The 20985-nt window shown below is 49.9% G+C and overlaps 3 protein-coding genes across 15 annotated transcripts in view; 1 reads left to right on the forward strand and 2 right to left on the reverse strand.

The window, feature by feature from the left end:
- Srrm2 (serine/arginine repetitive matrix 2) overlaps positions 1-3027 on the forward strand; it is a 33805-nt gene extending 30778 nt beyond the window's left edge. For 3 of the 13 annotated variants that reach the window (XM_032913664.1, XM_032913666.1, XM_032913668.1), the window contains 4 exons: positions 697-984; positions 2079-2192; positions 2295-2402; positions 2513-3027. In XM_032913664.1, coding sequence (XP_032769555.1) covers positions 697-984; positions 2079-2192; positions 2295-2402; positions 2513-2522 — 520 coding nt within the window. In that variant the 3' untranslated portion in view covers positions 2523-3027. Of the gene's footprint in view, positions 1-209; positions 985-1286; positions 2193-2294; positions 2403-2512 lie in introns of those variants that run through there. The other 10 variants (XM_032913672.1, XR_004389105.1, XR_004389107.1 and 7 more) reach the window with 10 other exon arrangements.
- A 53-nt stretch (positions 3028-3080) lies between these two features.
- Elob (elongin B) lies at positions 3081-7767 on the reverse strand. The gene is made up of 4 exons (XM_032913445.1): positions 7688-7767; positions 7449-7583; positions 6032-6137; positions 3081-3254 (listed from the first exon to the last, which is right to left on the reverse strand). Exons 1-4 carry the CDS (start codon positions 7688-7690, stop codon positions 3142-3144), a joined length of 357 nt encoding a protein of 118 aa, XP_032769336.1. The 5' UTR covers positions 7691-7767; the 3' UTR covers positions 3081-3141.
- A 5152-nt stretch (positions 7768-12919) lies between these two features.
- On the reverse strand, positions 12920-15255 carry Prss33 (serine protease 33). The gene is made up of 6 exons (XM_032914297.1): positions 15196-15255; positions 14800-14823; positions 14522-14684; positions 14120-14391; positions 13721-13890; positions 12920-13558 (listed from the first exon to the last, which is right to left on the reverse strand). The coding sequence occupies exons 1-6, from the start codon at positions 15239-15241 to the stop codon at positions 13400-13402; spliced, it is 834 nt and encodes a 277-aa protein (XP_032770188.1). The 5' UTR covers positions 15242-15255; the 3' UTR covers positions 12920-13399.
- Between the last annotated feature and the right edge of the window lie 5730 nt (positions 15256-20985).

Consider the following 20985-nt stretch of genomic DNA (forward strand, 5'->3'; position numbering starts at 1 on the left):
GTTCTAAGGAGAAGGGACTCGAGTGGGGGAGTTGGGAGGGAGAAACCTTGTCACAGGCACTTGGCTTTGAGAAAGTATGGGGGACCTTGGCCTTCAAGCTGGGAGTAGAAAGAATGCTGGGTGGGGGCTTTGTGGGGAGGAATGGGACAGATAAAAATCTCCAAAGGTTAATTCTCCAGAGGATAATGATAAGTTTTCCATCTCTACAGAGGACAGAACTAGAGGAAATGGACTTAATTTTACAGCAGGAGGGATGGCAGTTAGACCTCAAGAGGAACTCCCTGGGCTGGAAGGATCTTCAGAGGTCATCCCATCCCTCTCCCTGCCTCCAGGCAGGACGGCCCCTCCCCAGCCAACCTGCACTCACAGGGGCCTCCCCAAGCTGCGGCTCTCCAAGGAAGGAGATCACCCAGCTTCAGCTTCCACATCTGAGTCCAGGGGCCTTAATCCTTCATCAGGGACATTCTTGAGGTTTAACCTTGATCCCTTGTGCTTCGGGCCCCAGCCTGTTGCTTGTGTTAGCAGAGGTTTGGTCAGCTCTGTGCCACTGCTCCAGAGAAGTGCTCACTGGCCTGCCTTCGTGTTTTCCCAGGGCCTTTCAGGCACCCCTCCCCCACTGCCGTTCCTCCAGGCCAAGGAAGGTAGGGTTGGGGTTGGGGCATCTTGTCTCCTTGTGACACCTTTCTTCTCTCACAGGGTTCCCAGCCCCACCCCAGTCCCAAAGGAGGCTGTTAGAGAGGGACGCCCTCAGGAACCAACCCCGGCCAAAAGGAAGAGGCGCTCTAGCAGCTCCAGTTCCAGCTCCTCCTCCTCCTCCTCTTCCTCATCCTCCTCTTCTTCCTCCTCTTCCTCTTCCTCTTCTTCCTCTTCCTCCTCCTCCTCCTCTTCCTCCTCTTCTTCCTCCTCCCCCTCCCCTGCTAAGCCTGGCCCTCAGGCATTACCCAAACCTGCAAGCCCCAAGAAGCCACCCCCTGGCGAGAGGAGGTGAGTGCTTTCTTGCCTGTTGTGGAAGGGGGGTTGGGGTGAGTTCTCCAGAAAAGGGACCCTGGGTGAGGTTCCTGCTGGGGTGCCTCGAGTGGACGTCTGTGTTTGGTTGTACGGGAGAAGGAGTGCCGGACTCCTCCCATTCTCCCACAGTGTTGTATTCTGGTCAAGGGCTGCACTATCCAACTGAGGTCCCAGGCCATATCTTGGGAAGTCATAGGATTCTTCCTCCCTCTCCCCTCCCCTGACAAGCAGCCTGGTCCCAGAGGTTCTAGCTCTAAGTCTCCCCATTGCTGCTGCAGGGCTCTGGTCTGGCCACCGTCATCTTCTCCCGACTCTGTCCACAGCCTCCTCCCTGTCTCCCTGCCTCCACGCCATTCTCTTCCACACGTAGCCAGAGGGATCTTTCTAAAACGCACATCTGGTTACTTCCCTTCACTCCACAAATCCTTCCGGAACGCCCTGTGGCCTGCAGGATAAAGTGCCACCTCTGCGGGAATGGCGTGTGAGGCTCTTCGCCAGCTGCCCTTGCCCGCCCTGTGCTCCTCCTGCCCGCCCCCACACATGCCCCGTGCTCCGGCCATACCCAGCGCCTTGCAGTCTAAGGAGAGCCCCATGCCTTTGGACATGCTGTTCCTTCTGCCTGGGATTTCCTTGTCTGCCTGGTGAACTCGTTCTGCAAGACTGCATTCAAACAGCACCTCCGAGAAGACTGCCCTGCCATTTCCCTGTCCTGCCCAGGTCCCCATCCTTGCTCTGGATCCCCAGGCCCATGTATATCCATCCTGCTGGGCTGTTTTCTGTGTAGGGGGCATGTGTGCCTTCATTGTTGACCTCCATTACTACCAAACAAAATTCTTCCAAGGGCAGGGACTCTTTTATCTTTGCATCCCCCGCTGCACCCTTGTGCCCTGTCCACTGGGGCACTCGGTGGATGGTGTGCGGGCGGATGGGTGAGTGCGGAAAAAGGTGGGTCTGAGGCTGGCCCTGTGTGGTGTGAGGTTTGGTGGTCAGGACCTGGGTGGGTGGTCCTGAATGCTTGGCTGGTGGGTTTGGGAGGATGTGGTGCTATAGAGGCCTACTCTGCTCTCTAGGTCTCGCAGTCCTCGGAAGCCAATAGACTCCCTTCGGGATTCCCGATCCCTCAGTTACTCACCTGTTGAGCGTCGACAGCCCTCGCCCCAACCCTCACCAAGGGATCAACAGAGGTAGGGCCTATAGCAGATGCTAGCATCTTGGCTTATCTAGCCACCATTAATTTGTAAGCAAAAGATTTTGGTACTGTTCTGAGACCTAATTTTCTCTTGTAGCAGTGAGCGGGTTTCCTGGAGAGGCCAGCGAGGGGACAGTCATTCTCCTGGCCACAAGAGGAGGAAGGAGACACCTAGTCCCCGGTCTAACCGTCACCGCTCCTCCAGGTGTGTTCCCTATAAATCTGGCCCTTCTGAGAGCCAGATAGTTAGTTGGCACAGGGATATTTGTAGTGATCCAAAAAGCCAAACTTGGTGACCAGTCTTTTCTGTTCCAGGTCTCCATAATCTGGATTCCACACCTCATACTCTGGAGACATGAGTATTCCTCATTTTCCCAGAAGAATCACGGGAGGAATCTTGTATGCCTTCCCTTGAACCTTGGCAGCATCTTGAGGGGAGAGCTCCCCCCACCCCCTTTTTTTTGTTCCTGTGAAATGTTGATCTCTGTGAGTTTTTCCTGGTTCATGTGTTTTGGGGGGTGGAGTGGGAGGGAATGTTAGTTTAGGGAGGGAAGGGCACAGCTCAGGACATCTAGGATTGTAATGATCCAGGGAACTAGTCCTCCAAATTCTAGGGTGACTGATGGTTTGGGGACTTGGTAAGTCAACACGACTTGGAAGAAGAAGGAGCTGAAGTTGGTTGGCCCTGCTGCACCCCCTTAACAAGGTTGTAAAACCCTCTCCCCCCCCAACTTTGTTTCTTAAGGCATTTTGGTTTTTTAAAATCTGTACAGCAAAAAGCAACTTTTCTGTCAAATAAAAATGAGAAATGCAGTTGTCTGTAGTTACTTGTGGGTAAGAGCCCTTATCTGTGTTTTTAAAAATGAACAAGAGGGAACAGCCAGTAGAGAGCCAAATCTTTTTTTATTGGGGGAATGGGTTTCTAGGGGGTAGGCCTGGGGCCCTCACTGCACAGCTTGTTCATTGGCACTGCCTCCAGAATCCTGTGGCTTCATCACATCTGGAAGCTCCGGAGGGCTGGAGAAGGGTTCAATACGCAGCGCTTCAAAGGTGTCATCTGTGGAAGGGAAAAGAGTTATAGAGGATTCTGAATGAGAAGTTTCCTTCCTCACTTGAAATATCCAAGGCTTTGCCTAACTGTATCTGTCCTCAGAGGCCTAACTCTGCCTTCTGACCCCATTTCGTGTATAGAACCCAAGAATATCACCTTCCGAAAAGAAGTGACTTCCCTCTTTGAAACAGTCTGAAAGCACCAAGCAGGCATTAAGAACGAATACATATTCATTGGCCTTCTCTTTCAAAATACTGGGTATTACCATTGTTGTTAATTGCTTATTTTGAGTCCGGGTCATATACCTCATACTGGCCTCAAATTTGCTAATGTAGCCACAGCTAGGATTATATGCATATGTCATACCTAGGTGTTTTTTAATGCAGGACTGGGCAATCAGACCCTCAAGCTTCATGCCTGCAAGTAATATTTTATCACTTTAGCCTTCCTTTTTCTCAGTGCCCACTGTTAGCACAAAACAAATGACCCCAATCCCTGTCTTTTATGCTTGTGTCCACCTGGAAACTCCTGGCTGTCAGTGGTAAAACTAGGAAAGAAGAGGGGCTTGACCAAGAAGTCAGGGATGTGGACAATTGGACCCAGGTGCTTTCTATTAAAAGCACTATGCACAATTAACCATTCTGGCCACACATGCTAGTGGTGCAGAAGCTAAGAAACTAATCATCAGCCAAGTGGTGGTGGTATACACCTTTAATCTGAGATGTTGGAAAGCCAAGGTCACATGGAGAAACTTCCGGGAATTCTGGGGAGAACAAAACAAAAAAAACCTGACCTCTATCCCTTACAAAACTAGAAGTCTACAATGATAGTTCTTAACTTTATTATTTCCCTCATTCCTGTTACTTAAATGCCATTTGCCAAACCTTCCTAATAGTTAAATGTTGTGTTAATAAGCTTGCTTTATCCTTCAGCATGGACATTTGAGTGGCAGAGAGGAAGGGAAGGCAACCTAATTAGGTCCAGAAACCTAATGCTGTCAGCTGCTTCCAGAAGTGCTTCTGTAAATCCTATCATAACACATTCCATTTGCCAGAAGGGTACTAAACTTTGGTCCTGAGTCCTGTCCATATCTAATGCCGTATCAGGAGTTGTGAAAATACAAGTCGCTGCCCTTAACTTTGACATAACTATAAAATTATGTTAGCTTCCAGGGTCCTAGATTTTGCTTGGAGAAAAAGGATGACTTGAGACACCACAGCTTTATCTTAGCTTAAGAAGCAGACCAACTACATTTGTTTTCCCCATAAAATTCTTTAAGGAAAAAAAAAAAGCAGACAAACTGTATTTTTAGCCTCAAGAGCCCATATAAAAAGGGAACCTATCCAGCCTGTGAATCTTCAGCCCTATTAAGTCTCATTGCTTCACAGGAAGTTAGTTACCTAGGGGCAGATAACTCTCATACTTACGGGATTTATCTCATGATAAAAGGATATTTGCAGAGGGCCCTACTTGGGGTGTGTATGGAGAAGGGAATTGCAGACAGGGTGGGGCAGAGAGAAATTGGCTAAACAAATGGATGTAGCTTGGTGAGCTGAGATTAAGTACAAAAACTAAGTATAACTAAACTATACTTTCCCATCGTAGCCCCTGGTCAGAGTTCTTTAATGTATGTATGTTTGCCAATGAAGGTCAAAGGCATTGGGTTTTCTGGAGCTGAAATTATGGACAGTTGTAAACTGCCATGTGAGTACTGGGAACTAACACCCAGGTCCCCTGCAAGAGCCAGTAGTCTTAATTTTTCCTACATTTTCTTCCTCATATACATAGTCCAAGCCCCAGGACCACCCCTGCTTAAATTCTCAGAGGCAAAGGATACAATTATTAAATCCCTACCTGCCCCGGCTGTCCTGGAACTCCTTCTGTAGACCAGGCTGGCCTTAGCACAGGATTAAAGGCATGCACCACTGGTATACGTGATCTAACTTCCCCAGCTCACTTCACAAATCTGGTACAATTTGTCTGGGTGTGTAGCACACATCTTTAATCAGCACTGGGAAGTTGGAGACAGAGGCAGGCAGATCTCTGATGAGTTAGAAATAATTTGCTAAATATAGCCTGGCTGTATCTAGCTCCAGCCATCTAGGTGCATTATAGTCTGCCTGCCATCCATAGCATAGCACTTTATTGTCTTGGCTTCCAAGTCTGCAAAGTGAAGACAATGGCCTCACAGGACTACTAAGATTAAGTGGGTTTGGTGGTGAACTCCTTTAATTCTAGCACTTGGGAGGGAGAACAAATTTCAAGCCAGCCAGGACTAAATTCTGAATCTAAAACACAAACTATCTAGATTTATATATCTGTCTAAAAAAACAAACAAAAAACAATGAGGTGGGACAAGGCCAAGTACTCAATAAATCCTGTTACATGTGGCTGGTACCAGGAAACCTGCAAGTTATTTTTAATCTCCATACCTTCTGTTTGTTTAAATTTTTTAAAATTATTTATATGTGTGGGCATTTTGTCTGCATGTAAGTCTGCTCTGTGTACATGCCTGGGGCTTGAGGACACTGAAGTGGGCTTCAGTCAAGTCTCCTGGACATAGAATTATAGTTCTGACCTAGAATGGAACCCAACTCCTCCAGAAGGGAAGCCCTTAAATTGCTGAGCTATGTGTCTAATCCCCAGGTTTTGCTTTTTAACAAGGAAACAAATACCTCATGCTCTTTGTGGACTGAAAAGGCATTTCTTGAAAGCTCAGAGGAAGTTAAAGCTTCCCAAAGTTCCTCTTCTTTGGATGCTACCATCCAGGTTGGCCATCTTACCTGCTCGAAAGGCCAGGCCCACTGTGGCTGGGGCCTGTGGCCTTGCTGTCTGACTGGTGAAGCCACATTCGCCCAGAGTTTTTCCATCATCAAGGAGCTGGTCGTCCTGAAGAGAGAAGTAGGATTTGGGGAGAGGTCCTAAAGGAACGTGTCCCAAAGAGAGCCCATTGGTCAGGAACTTAGGGAGAGTTACCCCTACGTATAAAACACTATTCTAGGACTATATCAAAGAATTTCCAAATCTGGCTGCACTGATGGCGCACAGCAGTTAAAAGCTCAGGCAGAGAATCCCAAGGACATTTTCTAGCACCCATATAGACTGGTTCACAGTTCCATTTCCGTGGATCTGATCCCTTTGGCCTCCAAAGCACCTGGACTGTATATATGGGTAGGTACCACACAAAAATTAAAACACACAAGGGTTCTGGATTGGGTTTTCCAAGCTCTCTAGATAAATCTAATTTAAAAAGGTGGCTTGATTTTCTTTGAGAAAAGAACTCATACAGTATTTTCTCGAACTTCTGAGCCTCTGACCTCCACCTCCCAAATAGGATTATTGCCCAGTTTTTCCAACCTGGTGATCTAACCTAGGCTTCCATGCAGGCTATGTTAACATTCAACAGAGTTCCATCCCTGACTCCTAGCAAATCTCTCTCTTTTTAAAATCAACCTTAACCTTAAAATGGGAATTGCTGGAATTCCCATCTCATACATAGGTCAGCTGGAAGTTTTAATAACCTAGAGAGGCATAGAAAGCAGCACTAGGAACACTATGTGGTTCCTAGAACAGCAGTAGGGTCTTTCAAGCAAAAGCCCAATGGGTATGAGAGAGAGAAGCCCCTTGGAGACAGGAATCCAGGTTCTAATCTGGAGCAAAAGGTTAGCTCCCGTTTACAGATAATTAGCTCAATATACTTAGCTTACTAAACATCATGCTTCTGGGAAACCTGAATCGGGTTTGGGGCATAGGGTCCAACTCCACAGCCTAGCTTACTGAAAATTGGAGCTGGCTTCTAAAGTAAAAAGGTGAGCTTGAATGCGAGGTGATTCTAGAACATCAGAAGACTGGCAAGGGTAAACACTGGTTGGGTGAATCACTGGTGGGATCTTGACCTATCTTCTAGACAACACTTGCATTCCTCGAGTTCCACTCCATCCTCTGACACTGGGGTCCCGGTGGGCTCCCGGCAGGCCGAGGGTGGCTAGCAATGAATAAACCCTGGCTCTGCCACGGCCTTCGGCTGCCTAAGATTATCGAGGCCTCGGTTTCCCCAACCGTTGAGCAAGTCGGCCTGGCAGGGCGGGGCGGCTGCCCGGGGAACCGATGCCGCTGGCCTTTCCGTACGATCAAGAGACCCCCTTGTTAAGCGTCCTGCCTGGCCTCCACGCGCGCAACCGCCACGCCCGCCCCTCGCACCTTGTACAGCCGCTGCTCCTCTGGCGGCCGCTTGAGGATGCCCTCGACGATGCGCTTCAGTTCGAACACCGTGCTCGACTCCTTGGCGTCCGTAAAGATGGTGGTCTTGTGGCGCCGGATCATGAGAAACACGTCCTGAGGACGGCGAGCCCGCGTCAGCGTTAGCCCGCGGCCCCCGGCATGGCCCCGGAGCCCCCGCCGCCCCCGGCCCCGCGCCCCTCCCCCCCGCGCCCGCTCACCATCCCGGCGGCTGCTTCTGGCTCGACGCGCCGGCGCGGCCGCGCTCCGCCCCTTCCCGGCAGCCTAAGCGCGACCCAGAGTGCTCTGCGCGGCCCCGCCCGCCCCGCCTCCCTCATCCCGCAGCCCCTCCCACGCCATCGCCGCCATCTTAAGCGATCTGGAAGATACTTCCTGTGCGTGGCCGCCATCTCGGTGTTTGGGCTGTAGGTGGTTATATGTTGAGGCCCTCACGGATCATGCTTTGGGGCGTAGGGAGTGAGTCACGGAGAGCGATTCATGCGCATCTGCCATAAACAAATTTTATCTGCAATTATGCCTGTGCACCAGTTACATGCAACGCTTGGGGAGGCCAGGAGAGGGCGTCGGGTTCTCTGGTCGTGTAGGGTGCTGGAAATCCAACCTAGCTGGCTGCTGAAACAGCAGCCAGTCCTCATAATCATCGAACCATCTCTCCGGTCCACATTTATTTATGGGTCAAGCTCATGCAGGGATTGTGAAGGGGTAACTTTACAGCCATTTTGAGATAGTTTACAATTTTTGGATCTTACCGCCACTGTGTAATGTCCTCATCCAGCTTCAGGCTCGGGTCTAAGGATTTATTAAATCCAATCCAGCCATGAGTGTGTGGCCCGTTAGGAGGTAGAGGAAGCTATTGCCTTTAGAGACCGGTGCTGTAGTTATTAGGGTCAACCCTAACTAGTCTTGGCCACCTGGTCCCAGTACACCAACTAAAAAGTGTTAATAGTGAAAAGCAGGGATAGATTTACTTAATGTGGCCATAGGAAGAGGTCCAGCGATTCTCCCAAGGCTGCTGAGGAGTTCTTGAAAGGGGTTTAAACCGTAAGCAGTGCTAAGCAAGGTATGGCCCACCATTTGACTGTCCTTCTACAAGATGGTATGATGAGCTGTGACATCTGTTTCAGGGCAAGACCTTCCGTATTCCTGAAAGACCCACCCCATGAGTCTTAACTCAGAGCTGCAACAGGCTTGAACGAGCCCAGGCACGCCCAGATACCTAGGGCCGAGTCACCGTTAAAACTAACAGACCATAAAAGGAAAGGAATACAGAACAGACTAGGAGTACGGATCTGGCAGGAAGGATAAGTCCTAGCCCCCCCGACATTCAGGACGTCCCAGCCCGCACTCTTTTTTACCATGTTACAACCTCATTGAATATGATTCAAACCTGCCAATGTGTGTAGCTATACCTTATTACCTCATCTTGTGAAATAACCAATCATATGTGAACATGTCTATATGCCTCGTTTAAATCCACCAATCCCCGTAACTATGCATCTGCTTCTGTACGCCTGCTTCTGCTTCCCCAAACCCTATAAAAGCCCCATGCTGGAGCTGCTGGGCGCGCAAGTCCTCCGAAGAGACTGTGTGCCCGCAGGTACCTGTGTTTTCCAATAAACCCTCCTGCTGATTGCATCCGAGTGGACTCGGCTTGGTCATTGGGCGCTTGGGACTCCTCCTGAGGGAAAGGTCCTCTCCGGGGGTCTTTCATTCCAACATGAGACTCCTGGGAAAATCCTGATTACTTGGGGACCATTGTTTTAACAGTCTTTTTTTTTTTTTTCTTTTTAATCCCCATCCCTGTTTTAACAGTCTTGAGAAGGCTAGGGTTGATTCCACAACAGACTTCAAATTGGCAGTTAAGGAAACTAGGCCTGGGGTTGGGGATTTAGCTCAGCGGTAGAGCACTTGCCTAGCAAGCGCAAGGCCCTGGGTTCAGTCCCAGCTCGGAAAAAAAAAAAAAAAAAAAAAAAAAAAAAGGAGACTAGGAGACTAGGCCTAAAAACTGGGCAAGCCCAGGCAAGTCATTTACTAGTAGAAAAAAACCCCAGGCTCCAGCCTTCACACCCAGGTAATGGAGGCAAGGACAATGGGTCAGCAGCAGTTTCCAGACCTCCCCAGCAAATTTCCAGCCCCCACACCCTACTGTAATGGTATGTCCGTAGAGATGGAACCAACAGATTAACATAGAGGTCATCTACCCCAGAATTCCCTAATGTGCTTTAATTCAGGCCTGCCTGCAAGCTCACTTGGGTGTCTCTATCTTGGTAATGGGAGACCCCAGCATGCCAGACTTCTGCAGAATAAAACACTCTGCATTTACATACTGTTTGAATCTGGGGTATCATTCTTTGCTGAATCATGGACACTTACTGTGTTATAGCCAAAGAGGGGTGGGGAACACCAGGACAATGGCTCTTTGGATGATCTTTATTCCTTCCAGTACCAGGTACATTTCCTGGGGTTGAAGAAGACAGGATAGTGTCCCCTTTATCCAGGAGCCTAGGTTAACAGCCCACCTTCCCTCCTAGATTCAGTCCCCAGAGGAGTCCGTAGACTTGATTTTTCAGGCCCTTGGAACATTGATATGTGCCATCCTATAAGATCAAAGGCCTTCTCAACTTTCTACCAGAGGTGGGCAACCATCAGAGTCCAATTTCAGACAAGACTGGTGGGTGGCTCTAAACTCCACATGGCTTTGAAGTTGTAGAATCCTGGAGAATGGTCCGTCTGAGCTTGGTAGGGAGGTAGGAACAAAGTGCTAACTAGTTTACCGGTACTTACCAGGCTGGCCTTGAACTCAGGAGTTACCACACCTATCTAGAGTGAGCGTGGCTCATTCCAATCCTATTATAATACTAAATTCGCTGCTAGAGGCATTCCCGCCCTATTTTAAATGATATGTTTGTGTGGGGTCTGTGCATTCAAGTGTCACGCTTGGGGAGGCCAGAGGTTCCCTGTAGCTAGAGTTACAGGTACAGGTGGTTGTGGGCTGATGGCTGTGGGTGGTGAGAATTGAACTCAAGTCCTCTGCAGAGCAGTATGTACTGTTTTGACCAATGGGCTCCTACTTATTTATGTATTTATTTAGGTAGCCTGGGCTGGCCTTGGAGTCTTGATTCTTCTACCTCATGATCTCAAACTGTACATTTGCAAGAATTCACCTCTTCATGTGACAAGTCTTTCTGGTATTAACTTCGGTGTGTGTGTAGTTGCTGGGAATTGAACTCATGACCTCTGGAAGAGCAGTCAGTGCTCTTAATCACTGAGCCATCTCTCCAGCCCTTGGTGAGTCTTCCAATAAATACCCCTTTCTCTTTTTTTCTGTTAGACTCTAAGGGAAGCTCCCCCAGGGCTCTCATCTGCTAAAAGCAATCAAGGTCATTTGTTTCCTGTCTGCTGGCCTGGTTTGCTTTAGACTGGTGACTGACAAAACTTGCTCCCAAGGTGACCCTACAGCTTTGGGCAGTTAACCTCATCCTAATTTTTCTTAATGAGAGAATAGGGGGCTGGAAAGATGGCTCAGCAGTTAGAAGCACTGGGCGCTTTTTTCAAAGGTCCTGAGTTCAATTCCCAGCAACCACATGGTGGCTCACAACCATTTGTAATGGGATCCGATGCCTTCTTCTGGCATGCAGGTGTACATGCAGATAGAACAACTCACATTAAAACAAAAACAAAAACAAAAACAAAAAGCCATAAGAAAAGAGAACAGGATTGGGGTTTTAGACAGTAGCTAGTAGGTTTGCCTAGCATGCATGCATGAGGCTTTGGTTTCAGTATAGGGATTGGGAGAATTAACAAGTCTATGAAATTTTTCTTTATGTCTTCAGACAGGGTCTCGAGTAGCCCAGGCTGGCTTTAAACTTTCTGTGTAGCCGAGGATGACATTGAACATCTGATCCTCCTGCCTCCACCTCACCTCCCAAGTGCTGGGGTTATAGAGGAATGTATCATCATGCTCAGTTTTGTGGGGTTCTGGAGCTCAAACCTTGGGCTTTATGAATTCCAGCAACTGAAGTACACCTGCATCCTCTGAGACTTTTCCTAAGGGAACAGTGATTTGTTATTTGAGCTAGTAGCCTCTGGCTCCTTGGGAAGCCTGTGAAATCTCTCCCCCATCATGTGCAGCATCCCTCATTGGTCTTCAGTGCAATCCTAGCCTCCAAGTCTCCCATCCTGTCAGCTAGTGGATCAGGCTTGCAATGAAGGACTGTAGCCAGTGGATCGGCTGCAGCTGACCAGAGCTTCTGGTAGTTTCAGCAGGATGGTCACAGCTTGGATCTGGCCTTGCTGTCAGAAAAGACGCAACCTAGAGACCTGAGATCTGTGCCTCACCGTCTACTACATGCACTGACAATCCACAGATGGGCTAAGAAGCCAGACAAGGAGACGTCCTTGGAGAAAGCAAGGGACATCTGAAAAGCTGACTGCCTAGGGATGAACCCTGACCTGCCACCCTGCCAGTTGTGACCGGTCTCAGGTGTGAGTTTGGGCCAATAGGAAACCCACAGCTTTGATGTAGTGGGGCAGTGCGTCTCCTCCCTCCCCTCATTCAAGCATGTATCACATAAGCTGTGGTGTTGTTAATGGGTCCTTCTTCTCTGCTCCTAGAATCTCTTAGGCTACCTGATCGGTCATACATAAGAATTACCAGGCTGTCTGAATTGGAATTCATGACTTATATCACGGTACACCCGAGGCCCCGAGGTTGTTCTCTTCAGGGTTTCCTCGTGCACTACCCTCTTAGGCTTCCAGGAGGACTGCTTGACTGGCCCAGGCAAGGATGACAGTGGTGGTAGGTAATGGAGAAGGGCATGAGCTGATGCACTTGCAGTGACATCATGAGCAATCAGGATTTTCTCCACAGCAGCCCAGGGTCCTGCCATCCACGTGCACGTGGACATTTGTAGGTTGCCTTGCAATAATTATGAACTTCCCTGAGCATACTCATCCTTCATCACCCACCAGAGGTGGGCCAGTCCTATGATTTAGTGGGCTGTTCTCAGCCTGGAGCTCTGCTCCTGTACAATCTCTTCCTTGGGGCCAGTGAATACAGTCTGCAGGATTCCTAGCATTCAGGGTGAGACCGGAGAAGAGGAAGCTGGGGAAGAATCAGACACGCTCAGGCCTTTGGTCATTCACCACCACATTTCTGCCTCCTCATGGCTAAGCTCCCGAAAGATGTTTTGATGTTCTCTGGGTCCCACATAGTTTCTGTTCTCTTTAGGGGCTCAACTCTCTCTATCAACAATGAGTGGTACTGGGCTTCCTGAGCCTGGGATGTGACAATAGGCTAGCCTAGTCTCCAGCACAGTTAGGATATATATATATATATATATATATATATATATATATATATATATATATATATATATATATGCCAAGTAATAAATTGGTGCCACAAAGGTAGCAGCTTAAAACAACATAAATTTATTAAATCTAAAAATTTATGGATTAAAAGCTTGGGCAGCTCAGTTGTGTCCTCTGTTGAGGGCTTAGAAGACGAGGGTTGGGGGAGACTATATCCAGACTCTGGGGTGTTGGCAGAAAGAGGTTCCTGGTGGTCACAGACTTCTCTCTCCCCATTGGCTGTCAGTCAGCGACTGGCCCCCTTCACCTTCACAATCAGCAAAGGAGATTCTCCCTGGTGGAGAGTTCCTGTTAGGGTTCAAATCTACCTCCACGAAACAAAGGGCATACAGGCCAGACAAGCCAAATCCTCGCCAAAAGGAGAAGGCAGAATGTGACTGCAGGGCACTCACAGAAAATCCCTGAGTGACAGAAGACGGCCCTGCAGGAGGAAAGGGGGGAAGGGGATAGGAGATGGACTCCGAGCGTCTTTCCTATAAGAAAGGGGAGCATGGGATGGGCCAGGAAGCTCTAAATTCACATCATCAAACCCACCAGCATCAGAGGCTCAGGCAAGCCTGGATCCAGGGACTATACTTGGCCACGTTGGTATAGACACCTGGACGGTTGGGCAGGGCACAGCCCTTGCCCCAGCTCACCACACCCACCAGGACCCAGCGTCCAGACTCGATACAGGTCAGGGGTCCTCCAGAGTCACCCTGCAGGAAAAAGGCGAGCTTAGGTTATGGCGCTTGCAAGGCCACTTTCCAGGTTCAGTTCCCTGGGGTTTTAGGTTGGGAGTCTGCAACCTCCTCCGTTCTGGATTCTAGGGAGGTAAGCGGTTGGGGAACCAATTCCAGAGGCTGAGGTAGCAGACAGACCTGGCAGGCATCCTTGTGGCCTCTGCGGTAGCCAGCACACAGGTTTCCTGGTAGCACTATGCGCTCACCCTTGGGCACGTTGGCACCCATGTGGTAGAGGCGGTCACAGGCTCGAGAGTCCAGCAGTGGCACCCTCACTCCTTGCAGGGGTCTCCCCTTTGGGAGTGGTACTGAGGGAAGAGGGACAGATTTGAGACTCAGGAGACAGGACAGCTTGAAGTGGGGCTCGATGGAAAAATGAGCAGGAGGGTCTGATTTGCAAACCAAAATTCCTTGGTTCCGATAGAAAGGAGGTTTGGGCTCATGACTGGGTCTCGCACTGGGACTGTGAAAGACCAGGATTCACAGAGGGAGGAGAAAGGGATGCCGAGGCCGCCATAACCTGACTATAAGCTTTACCTCCTGGGCTAAGGCTACCCCAGCCAGTGACCCAGCATGGAGACCCTGGTGGTGGATGGGACCCCGGTGCAGGCAGGCAGACAGGCTGGATGCGGGCACTCAGGGACACTGGGTGACTCAGCTGCAGCAGTGCCAGGTCACCACGGGCCTCATCCTCAGAGTAGTCAGGAGGCAGCAGCACCCGCAGCACAGGAACCAAGAGTTCATGGGATGATGTGACATCCAGACTCAGCGCCCCGAGGAGCACACTGTACTCTGATGGCAGGACCCGCCTGCGGAACAGACACCGGCTGCTGACAGTACCCGGATCGTGGGCCTGTCGGGAGCCGGCCCTGCCCACTCCTCCCCAGGCAGTGCTTCCCCCTGTCTTTCCTGGAGCTGGACCAGTGAGTGAGCACTGACCTGGAGAAGCAGTGACCTGCCGTCAACACCCACTGGGGTGCAATGAGTGACCCTCCGCACACATGCGCTCCACGGTGCTGAATGCTTGTTTGCCACGGCCACTCTCCATCCTGAGCATCCCGGCCCCCAACGATCCGACTGGACATACGGGGCTGCCCACAAGCTGTGACCGGACCGGAGGGCACTGAGGGTCGGCTGGGACTTGGGGGTCTGGGAAGTAGGTGTAGGAAGGGGGACAGGGCCGAACTGAGGAGGAAGTGGTTCCCAACCTTCCTTACCTGCACACTCCTGCATCCTGGCCCCTGCAGGAGGAAGCAGGCAAGGGACTGGATTAGTGATTTGGTGCCAGGTAACAGAGCCTAGGTCAGCGATTAGATTAGGTAGAAGGTGGAACATATTTGTTACACCGACCTCATGCTAAGCTTCTGTGCCATGGGCAGCCTCCACCACCCTCAGAGCTGGAGGGAGGGTGGAGGTGGGACTTCAGCACTACGCACAGCACACCACATTCACACCCAGATTTGGAGAGCCCAAGGGCAGTGCCACAGAGTGTCTGTGCCTTGGAATAAAGACCAGATGCCCCACAATGCTCTAGGGGCACCAGGTTCCAGGAGAGGTGAGGTAAGCAGCCTAAAGTCTTCATGGAGGCACCCCTAACCCTCAACCCCACTCACCTAGCACCACCAGGAGCAGGATCTGGAGGTGGGAAGCATCCCTCATTGTCTCTTCAGGAACAGCCTGGTGCAGGCAGCTTGGTCTCTGGTCTGGAAGTGGCAAGGAGCATTCTAGGCTAGGGAGCATGTCCTACCTGGCCCCGAACCTCTGTGGCTGGAACCCTGGAGCCTCACCCTCTGGTCCCCATCTTTCATTTTCTAATGCCCCTTGGGTCCAGCTCTCACCCTTGAAGCCTGGTGTCCTCTCTGATGGGGTCAGGGGAGAGCCCGGGGGCTTAAAAGACAGAGGAGGTGGAGGCCCTGGTAATTATCAAGGCCAAGGCGGAGCTGTGGCCGCACCTGAACAGCTTTAAACAAAGATGCTTTGAACAGAACTTAAGAGGTGCAGGGAAAGGACACCCGGTGCCGAGAAGCAGGGTGGGGAGGGGCTGGGGGCCGCTGCGGTCAGGCCAGGAAGCTCCAGAAGATCCTTGGCAGCTCATCTCTAAACCTGATCCTGATCCTGCTGCCCTGGGAAACCAGCTGCTGGGGCTTCTGAGCTCTTCTATTGTTTCGCTCAGTAATCCCGGCTCAGCCATGGCAGCTGACCTCACATGGGCGCTCAGACCCCAGACCCACTCTCTAGATCTCAGGCCTGCGGCTGACTGCACATGAACCCAACCAGAACAGCCAGGATTTTAGGTCAGTATGAGCTTGGAGTGGAGAATGACCAATTTCGAATTGCCACAACACCTTGGCCACAAATAGCACTATGCCCTATCAGGGATATAGTTAGTGTATTGTACTCTTTGGTTTGTGGATGTCCAGGATAGAGCAAGGAACACTAGAACTGAGCTGATGCCATGACTTTGGATCTACAAAACGATGAGATAAGAGACCTTTTTTCTTTATAAGGTTAGCCTGCTCCTGGTATTTCGTTATAGTCATGAAAAGCCAGTGAAGGAAAGGATACATTCATTCTAAGAGAGTTCCCAATGGGCAGAACTATGCTCAGTACAGGGCTGGTATTGAAGAACTGGGACCAAGGAGAAAAGGCTGAGCAAGAGAACAGGCTGAGGCAAGATGGAGAGATACGAAGACGAGAGGACTCTATTGTGGTTCAGTGCTTGGATACAGGGAGGAAGCCAGCCTTCAGACTTGGCTTCTGCTGTCCACGGCCAAAGACCAAACTTAAGACCCACATTTAAGGGGTTGGGGATTTAGCTCAGTGGTAGAGCCCTTGCTCATTTGAGGCCCTGGATTTGACCCCCAGAAACACAGAGTAAGATGTGGGGGGAGGAGGAGGAGGAGGAGGAGGAAGGAACAGAGGGCGGGTGGTGATGGTAGTATCAGGTAGTATCAGTTGATCCCACTGGCTCAGCTCTCTGGAGTTTGGCCTTGGCCTGTCCTCCCTCCAATACTGAGCCCTTGATAGAGTTACTCAACCTCCGTCACACCTCACTTTTCTCATCTATAAAGCCGAGCACTTGGGTGTTGTGAAGATTAGCTGGGTGAGCCGTGGGGCATGGAGTTTGGAGCAATGCCAGACACATGGCCAATTCTATAAAATTGCAGGAAGAATGGAAGAGGAACTCGCCCATCCTCCTCGAACTTCAGGGACCTTCTGTTGCTCCAGGTCGGGCTGCCCCTAGAAGGTGAGTCTGAGAGCCCCCAATGCAGTGTCCGTGGCTGTTAGAAAGATTACACACTAGTGGGGCTGGGAGTGGCCTGAGAGGAGCTCTGGGGTCAAGGGCGAAACTTTGGGGTGGGCACCCCATCTGGCACAGGTGCAGTCTGGAGTGAAGTAGCAAGGCTGGAAGACATGGAAAATGGGATGCACAGGACAAGGAGAAGAGTTCTGTCTGAGAGTGTGACTCACAGGGGAAAGTCTGCCACCTCTGAACCTTGGGAGAAAGAAGAGAGCACCCCCAAACCCAATCCAAGCGGAGGCACAGACTGTGTGCTAAGCCCGTCTCCCTGTTAGACTCAGTCTTATCATAGGGAAGAAACAACGTGCAACAACATGCATCCTGCTCTACCTGGGCTTGCATTCCCAATAAACTTAACACGCAGCTAAGCCCTGATCCTAAGACCCTAAGTCGCATTGCACAGGCCATGGTGAGAGCAGGGGCGTGTGGTACTGGTGTGATGATGTGGTACTGGTGAGATGTGGTACTGGTGTGAGTTACTCAGGTGTGGGACTGATGTGATGGGGTACACTAGGTGTGGGTTATGGTAGGAGTTCTTCCCATCACTCCCCATCCCAGGCTTCTCAGCCTTCCAACAGCCTGGAGGAACAACCAACACTCCATAAGTCACTGTTCATGGTGCTTTAACAGGAGAGGGTCTGAGGCAGGTTAGAAAAACAAAGAAAGTTAGACACAAAGCAAAGAAAAGGTAGGCCTCTCCCTGGAGTCTGACTGGTTTCTCCCATCTTCCGGACGCCACCTCTTAGCTGGGCAGTGGTCGGGTAGTGCTAGGGAAGTTTTAGTGATTCCCCCTGTCGGCGCCTGCACCGACACGGTACCGAGAATCGGGCGAAAGCCTGCGAGATGAAAGAAACACACACACACACACATACAGGTTATTGTGTCAAGCCAGGAGAGGAAGAGAGGAGAGAGAGAGAGAAGAGAGAGAGAGAAGAGAGAGAGAGAGAGAGAAGAAAAGAAGAAAAGAAGAGAGGAGAGGAGGAGGAAGGAAGCGGAAGAGAGAGTGAGAGTCTCCTGTAGCTTTATTCACCACTTATATACCCAAGTTCTCCAGGTAGAAAATATCTGGGGAGCACAGTGGGAAACCCTGGCTCGTGACTACCTGGCTCTCGACTTCGGTAACAAAAGACCGACTACGAGACCTGAATTAATTAGGGAGAAATCCGAGAAGACCAGCCTAAATCTCAAGGATAAAGGCTGAGGAAGCAAAAGGCAGAAGTAAATTGACCACCACCCAGGTGTGGTCCAGGTGTGTCGGTTCCACATGCATCAGCCGGGCTCAGCAGAGGTCATGCAGTGGAGACACCGGGTGTTTACTACTTGGTCTTTTCTTCCTGTGCGGTAAATACGTGGGAGAGGCCTCTGTCCAACAATCCCATGACTTTATGGCAGTAATCTTAACTGTGGCCATACAGTTACAAAGCGGTCAGGCTCAAATCCAATATGGCTCACTACATCCCCCAAACCGGACAAGAGCCAATTCGATGCCATCACAGTAGGGCCTTTTTATTTGAGCTAGCTCAGGGCCCCCCAGAGCACCGCGGTCACGCAGGATAGTTTTGGTGATGAGGAGCCCCAAATATCTTTGGGGGCAAGGCTTATAGAAGGCTATGGGGGGGTGTTTAAGCATCTAATTGGAGAGCAACCATGGCCTTTAATAATTGGCTGGTGCTGAGAGCCATAAACTTCCCTCTACATTGGTGGTGGTTAGGCAGGGCGTGGGTTGTAACCTAGGGGTGCAGATCTGTTGGGGTAATGACCTGGAGACGCTGGTCTTGTTAGGGGTGAACCCAGAGACTGGAGCTAGGTTCGGGTTTTGTTAGAGGATCACTTGGAAACTAATGCTAGGTTAGTTTACCTGAGTTCAAACTCAGGTCAGGTTCTCTAAAATGGAATCTGAATTTAAAAGATTTGGCTTCTCAGTAGTTCACACCTTTAATCCTGGCATTTGAGAGGCAGAGGCAAGTTGGAGGCCAGTCTGGTCTACAGAGTGAGTTCCAGGACAGCCAGGGATAAAAAAGAAACCCTGTCTTGAAAAACAAGAACAAAACCAAACCAAAACAAGAACAAAGGATGCCACCAATCAACAAAATCTGTGCAAAAGATGCTTATTTAGAGACTATTCTTTTTTTTGGGGGGGGGCAGTTCTCATTGTGTAACCCCTGCTGGTCTAAGTCACTATGTAGACCAGGCTGGCCTTGACTTATAGAGATCCACCTGTTTCTGCCTACTTCTGCCTCTGGCATGCCAAAATAAAGGCCTTGAGCCCCTACCCTTGGCCAATATTCCTTTTATATAGAGATACTTAAAATAAGAATGATAAAACAGAATAAATAAACAGTGCTTATGGTGTGGAGTTGCAGATGGCTGGGAGCAGCCCAGGTGGGTGCTCACATCCAACCCAGCTGCCTGGAAGGGCAGCCAGAGATCTTAGCTGCCAAGCTGTCTCTCGCATCCTTTATTTACCTTTTGAAAGAGAAGCAATTTTTCAGGCACCAGATGTGTATGTGGTGCACAGACAGACATTTTGGCAAAACACTCATGCATATTAAAAGGGAAAAAAATAATAATCAAAAGAGACGGGAGAAAGGGAAGAAAAGGAGATTTCTTAGCAACTTTTTGTAATTCGAGGAGCCACCCAAAACCACATATATGGCTGCTGCCCAGACACCCGTTGTGGCTCTCTTGAAGAACCCATGCCCACACTTGGTGTGTCTTCTCCTTTCCCTGGGCACTCTCCTTTTTTTAAATCCTTGTGATGGTTAGTTTTTGTTTGTTTTTGTTTCTGAGACAAGGTCTCTCTCACTCTCTAGCCCTGGCTGCCCTGGAATACACTAGACCAAGCTAGACTCAAATTTAAGGCAGCGTTCCAGGATGCCTATGTGATGGTTCGTTTAACCGTCAGCCTCTCAGTATGTAGGATCACTTTGGAAGGAGGCTCTCTCTCTCTCTCCTCCCCTCCCCCCCCCTCCTTTCTCTCCCCCTCCCTCCCCCTCCTCTCCCCTCTCCTCTCCCCTCTCCGTGTGGGTGTGTGTGTGTGTGTGTGTGTGTGTGTGTGTGTGTGTGTGTGTGTGTGTGTGTCCTTAAGTTTTTTGAGACGGCATCTGTGTAGTCCAGGCTGTCAAAGAACTTAATTTGTAGACCAGGCTGACCTTGAACTCACAGAGAAAGGCCTGCCTTCACCTCCAAGAAGTGTTGGGATTAAAAGGGTGCCTTTACCTTGCTGAAGGAAGGGGATTTCAGTGAGGGATTGTTGGGATCAGTCGGCCTGTGGCCACGTCCTAGAGGGGGTCATCTTGATTATGCTAATTGATATGGGAGGACTCACAGAGTGGGTGGTGCTGTTTCCTGGATTTGAGTTCTGTTCTGAAGAAAAAGGGAAAGAGCAGGCTGAGCGCTGGGAATCGTGCATGGATTCATTCTTTCTCTGCCCTTGACTGGGCATAACTGGATGCTTCAAGTTTCCTGCTTTGACTTACCTGTAATACTAGACTGCAACTTGGAATTGCAAGCCAAATAAGTCCCTTCTGTCGAGGCCTGCCCCTTAGCATCGCTGCAGCCATTTTGTTCCAGGCCCACCAGCCATTTCAGGCCTGCCAGTCACTGGCACAGAAAAATACCTTGACTCAGAGCAGGGTCATGCTGACCACATACCCTGTTATGTTCTTTATGTTATGAAGCTGTCTTCAGACACACCAGAAGAGGGCATCGGATCTCACAAATCGTTTTGAGCCACCATGTTATTGCTGGGATTTGAACTCAGGTCCTTTAGGAAGAGCAGTCAGTACATTTTTTTTAATTATTATATATAAGTACACTGTAACTATCTTCAGACACACCAGAAGAGGGCATCAGATCTCATTACAGATGGTTGTGAGCCACCATGTGGTTGCTGGGATTTGAACTCAGGTCCTTTGGAAGAGCAGTCAGTGCTCTTAACCACTGAGCCATCTCTATAACCTGCTGCATTCCCCAGCTGCAGTCCTCACTCAAGACCAAGCAAGCAAGCTAGGGGTCAGCTTGAATTGTTAGGTCTGGATTTCTAAGGAAACAAGGAAAAAAGACCAACTACCTTACAGCTCCCCTGTATCTGTGAATGAAT

This window comes from Rattus rattus, chromosome 9, assembly GCF_011064425.1.
Source record: "Rattus rattus isolate New Zealand chromosome 9, Rrattus_CSIRO_v1, whole genome shotgun sequence".
Taxonomy (NCBI): Eukaryota; Metazoa; Chordata; class Mammalia; order Rodentia; family Muridae; genus Rattus; species Rattus rattus.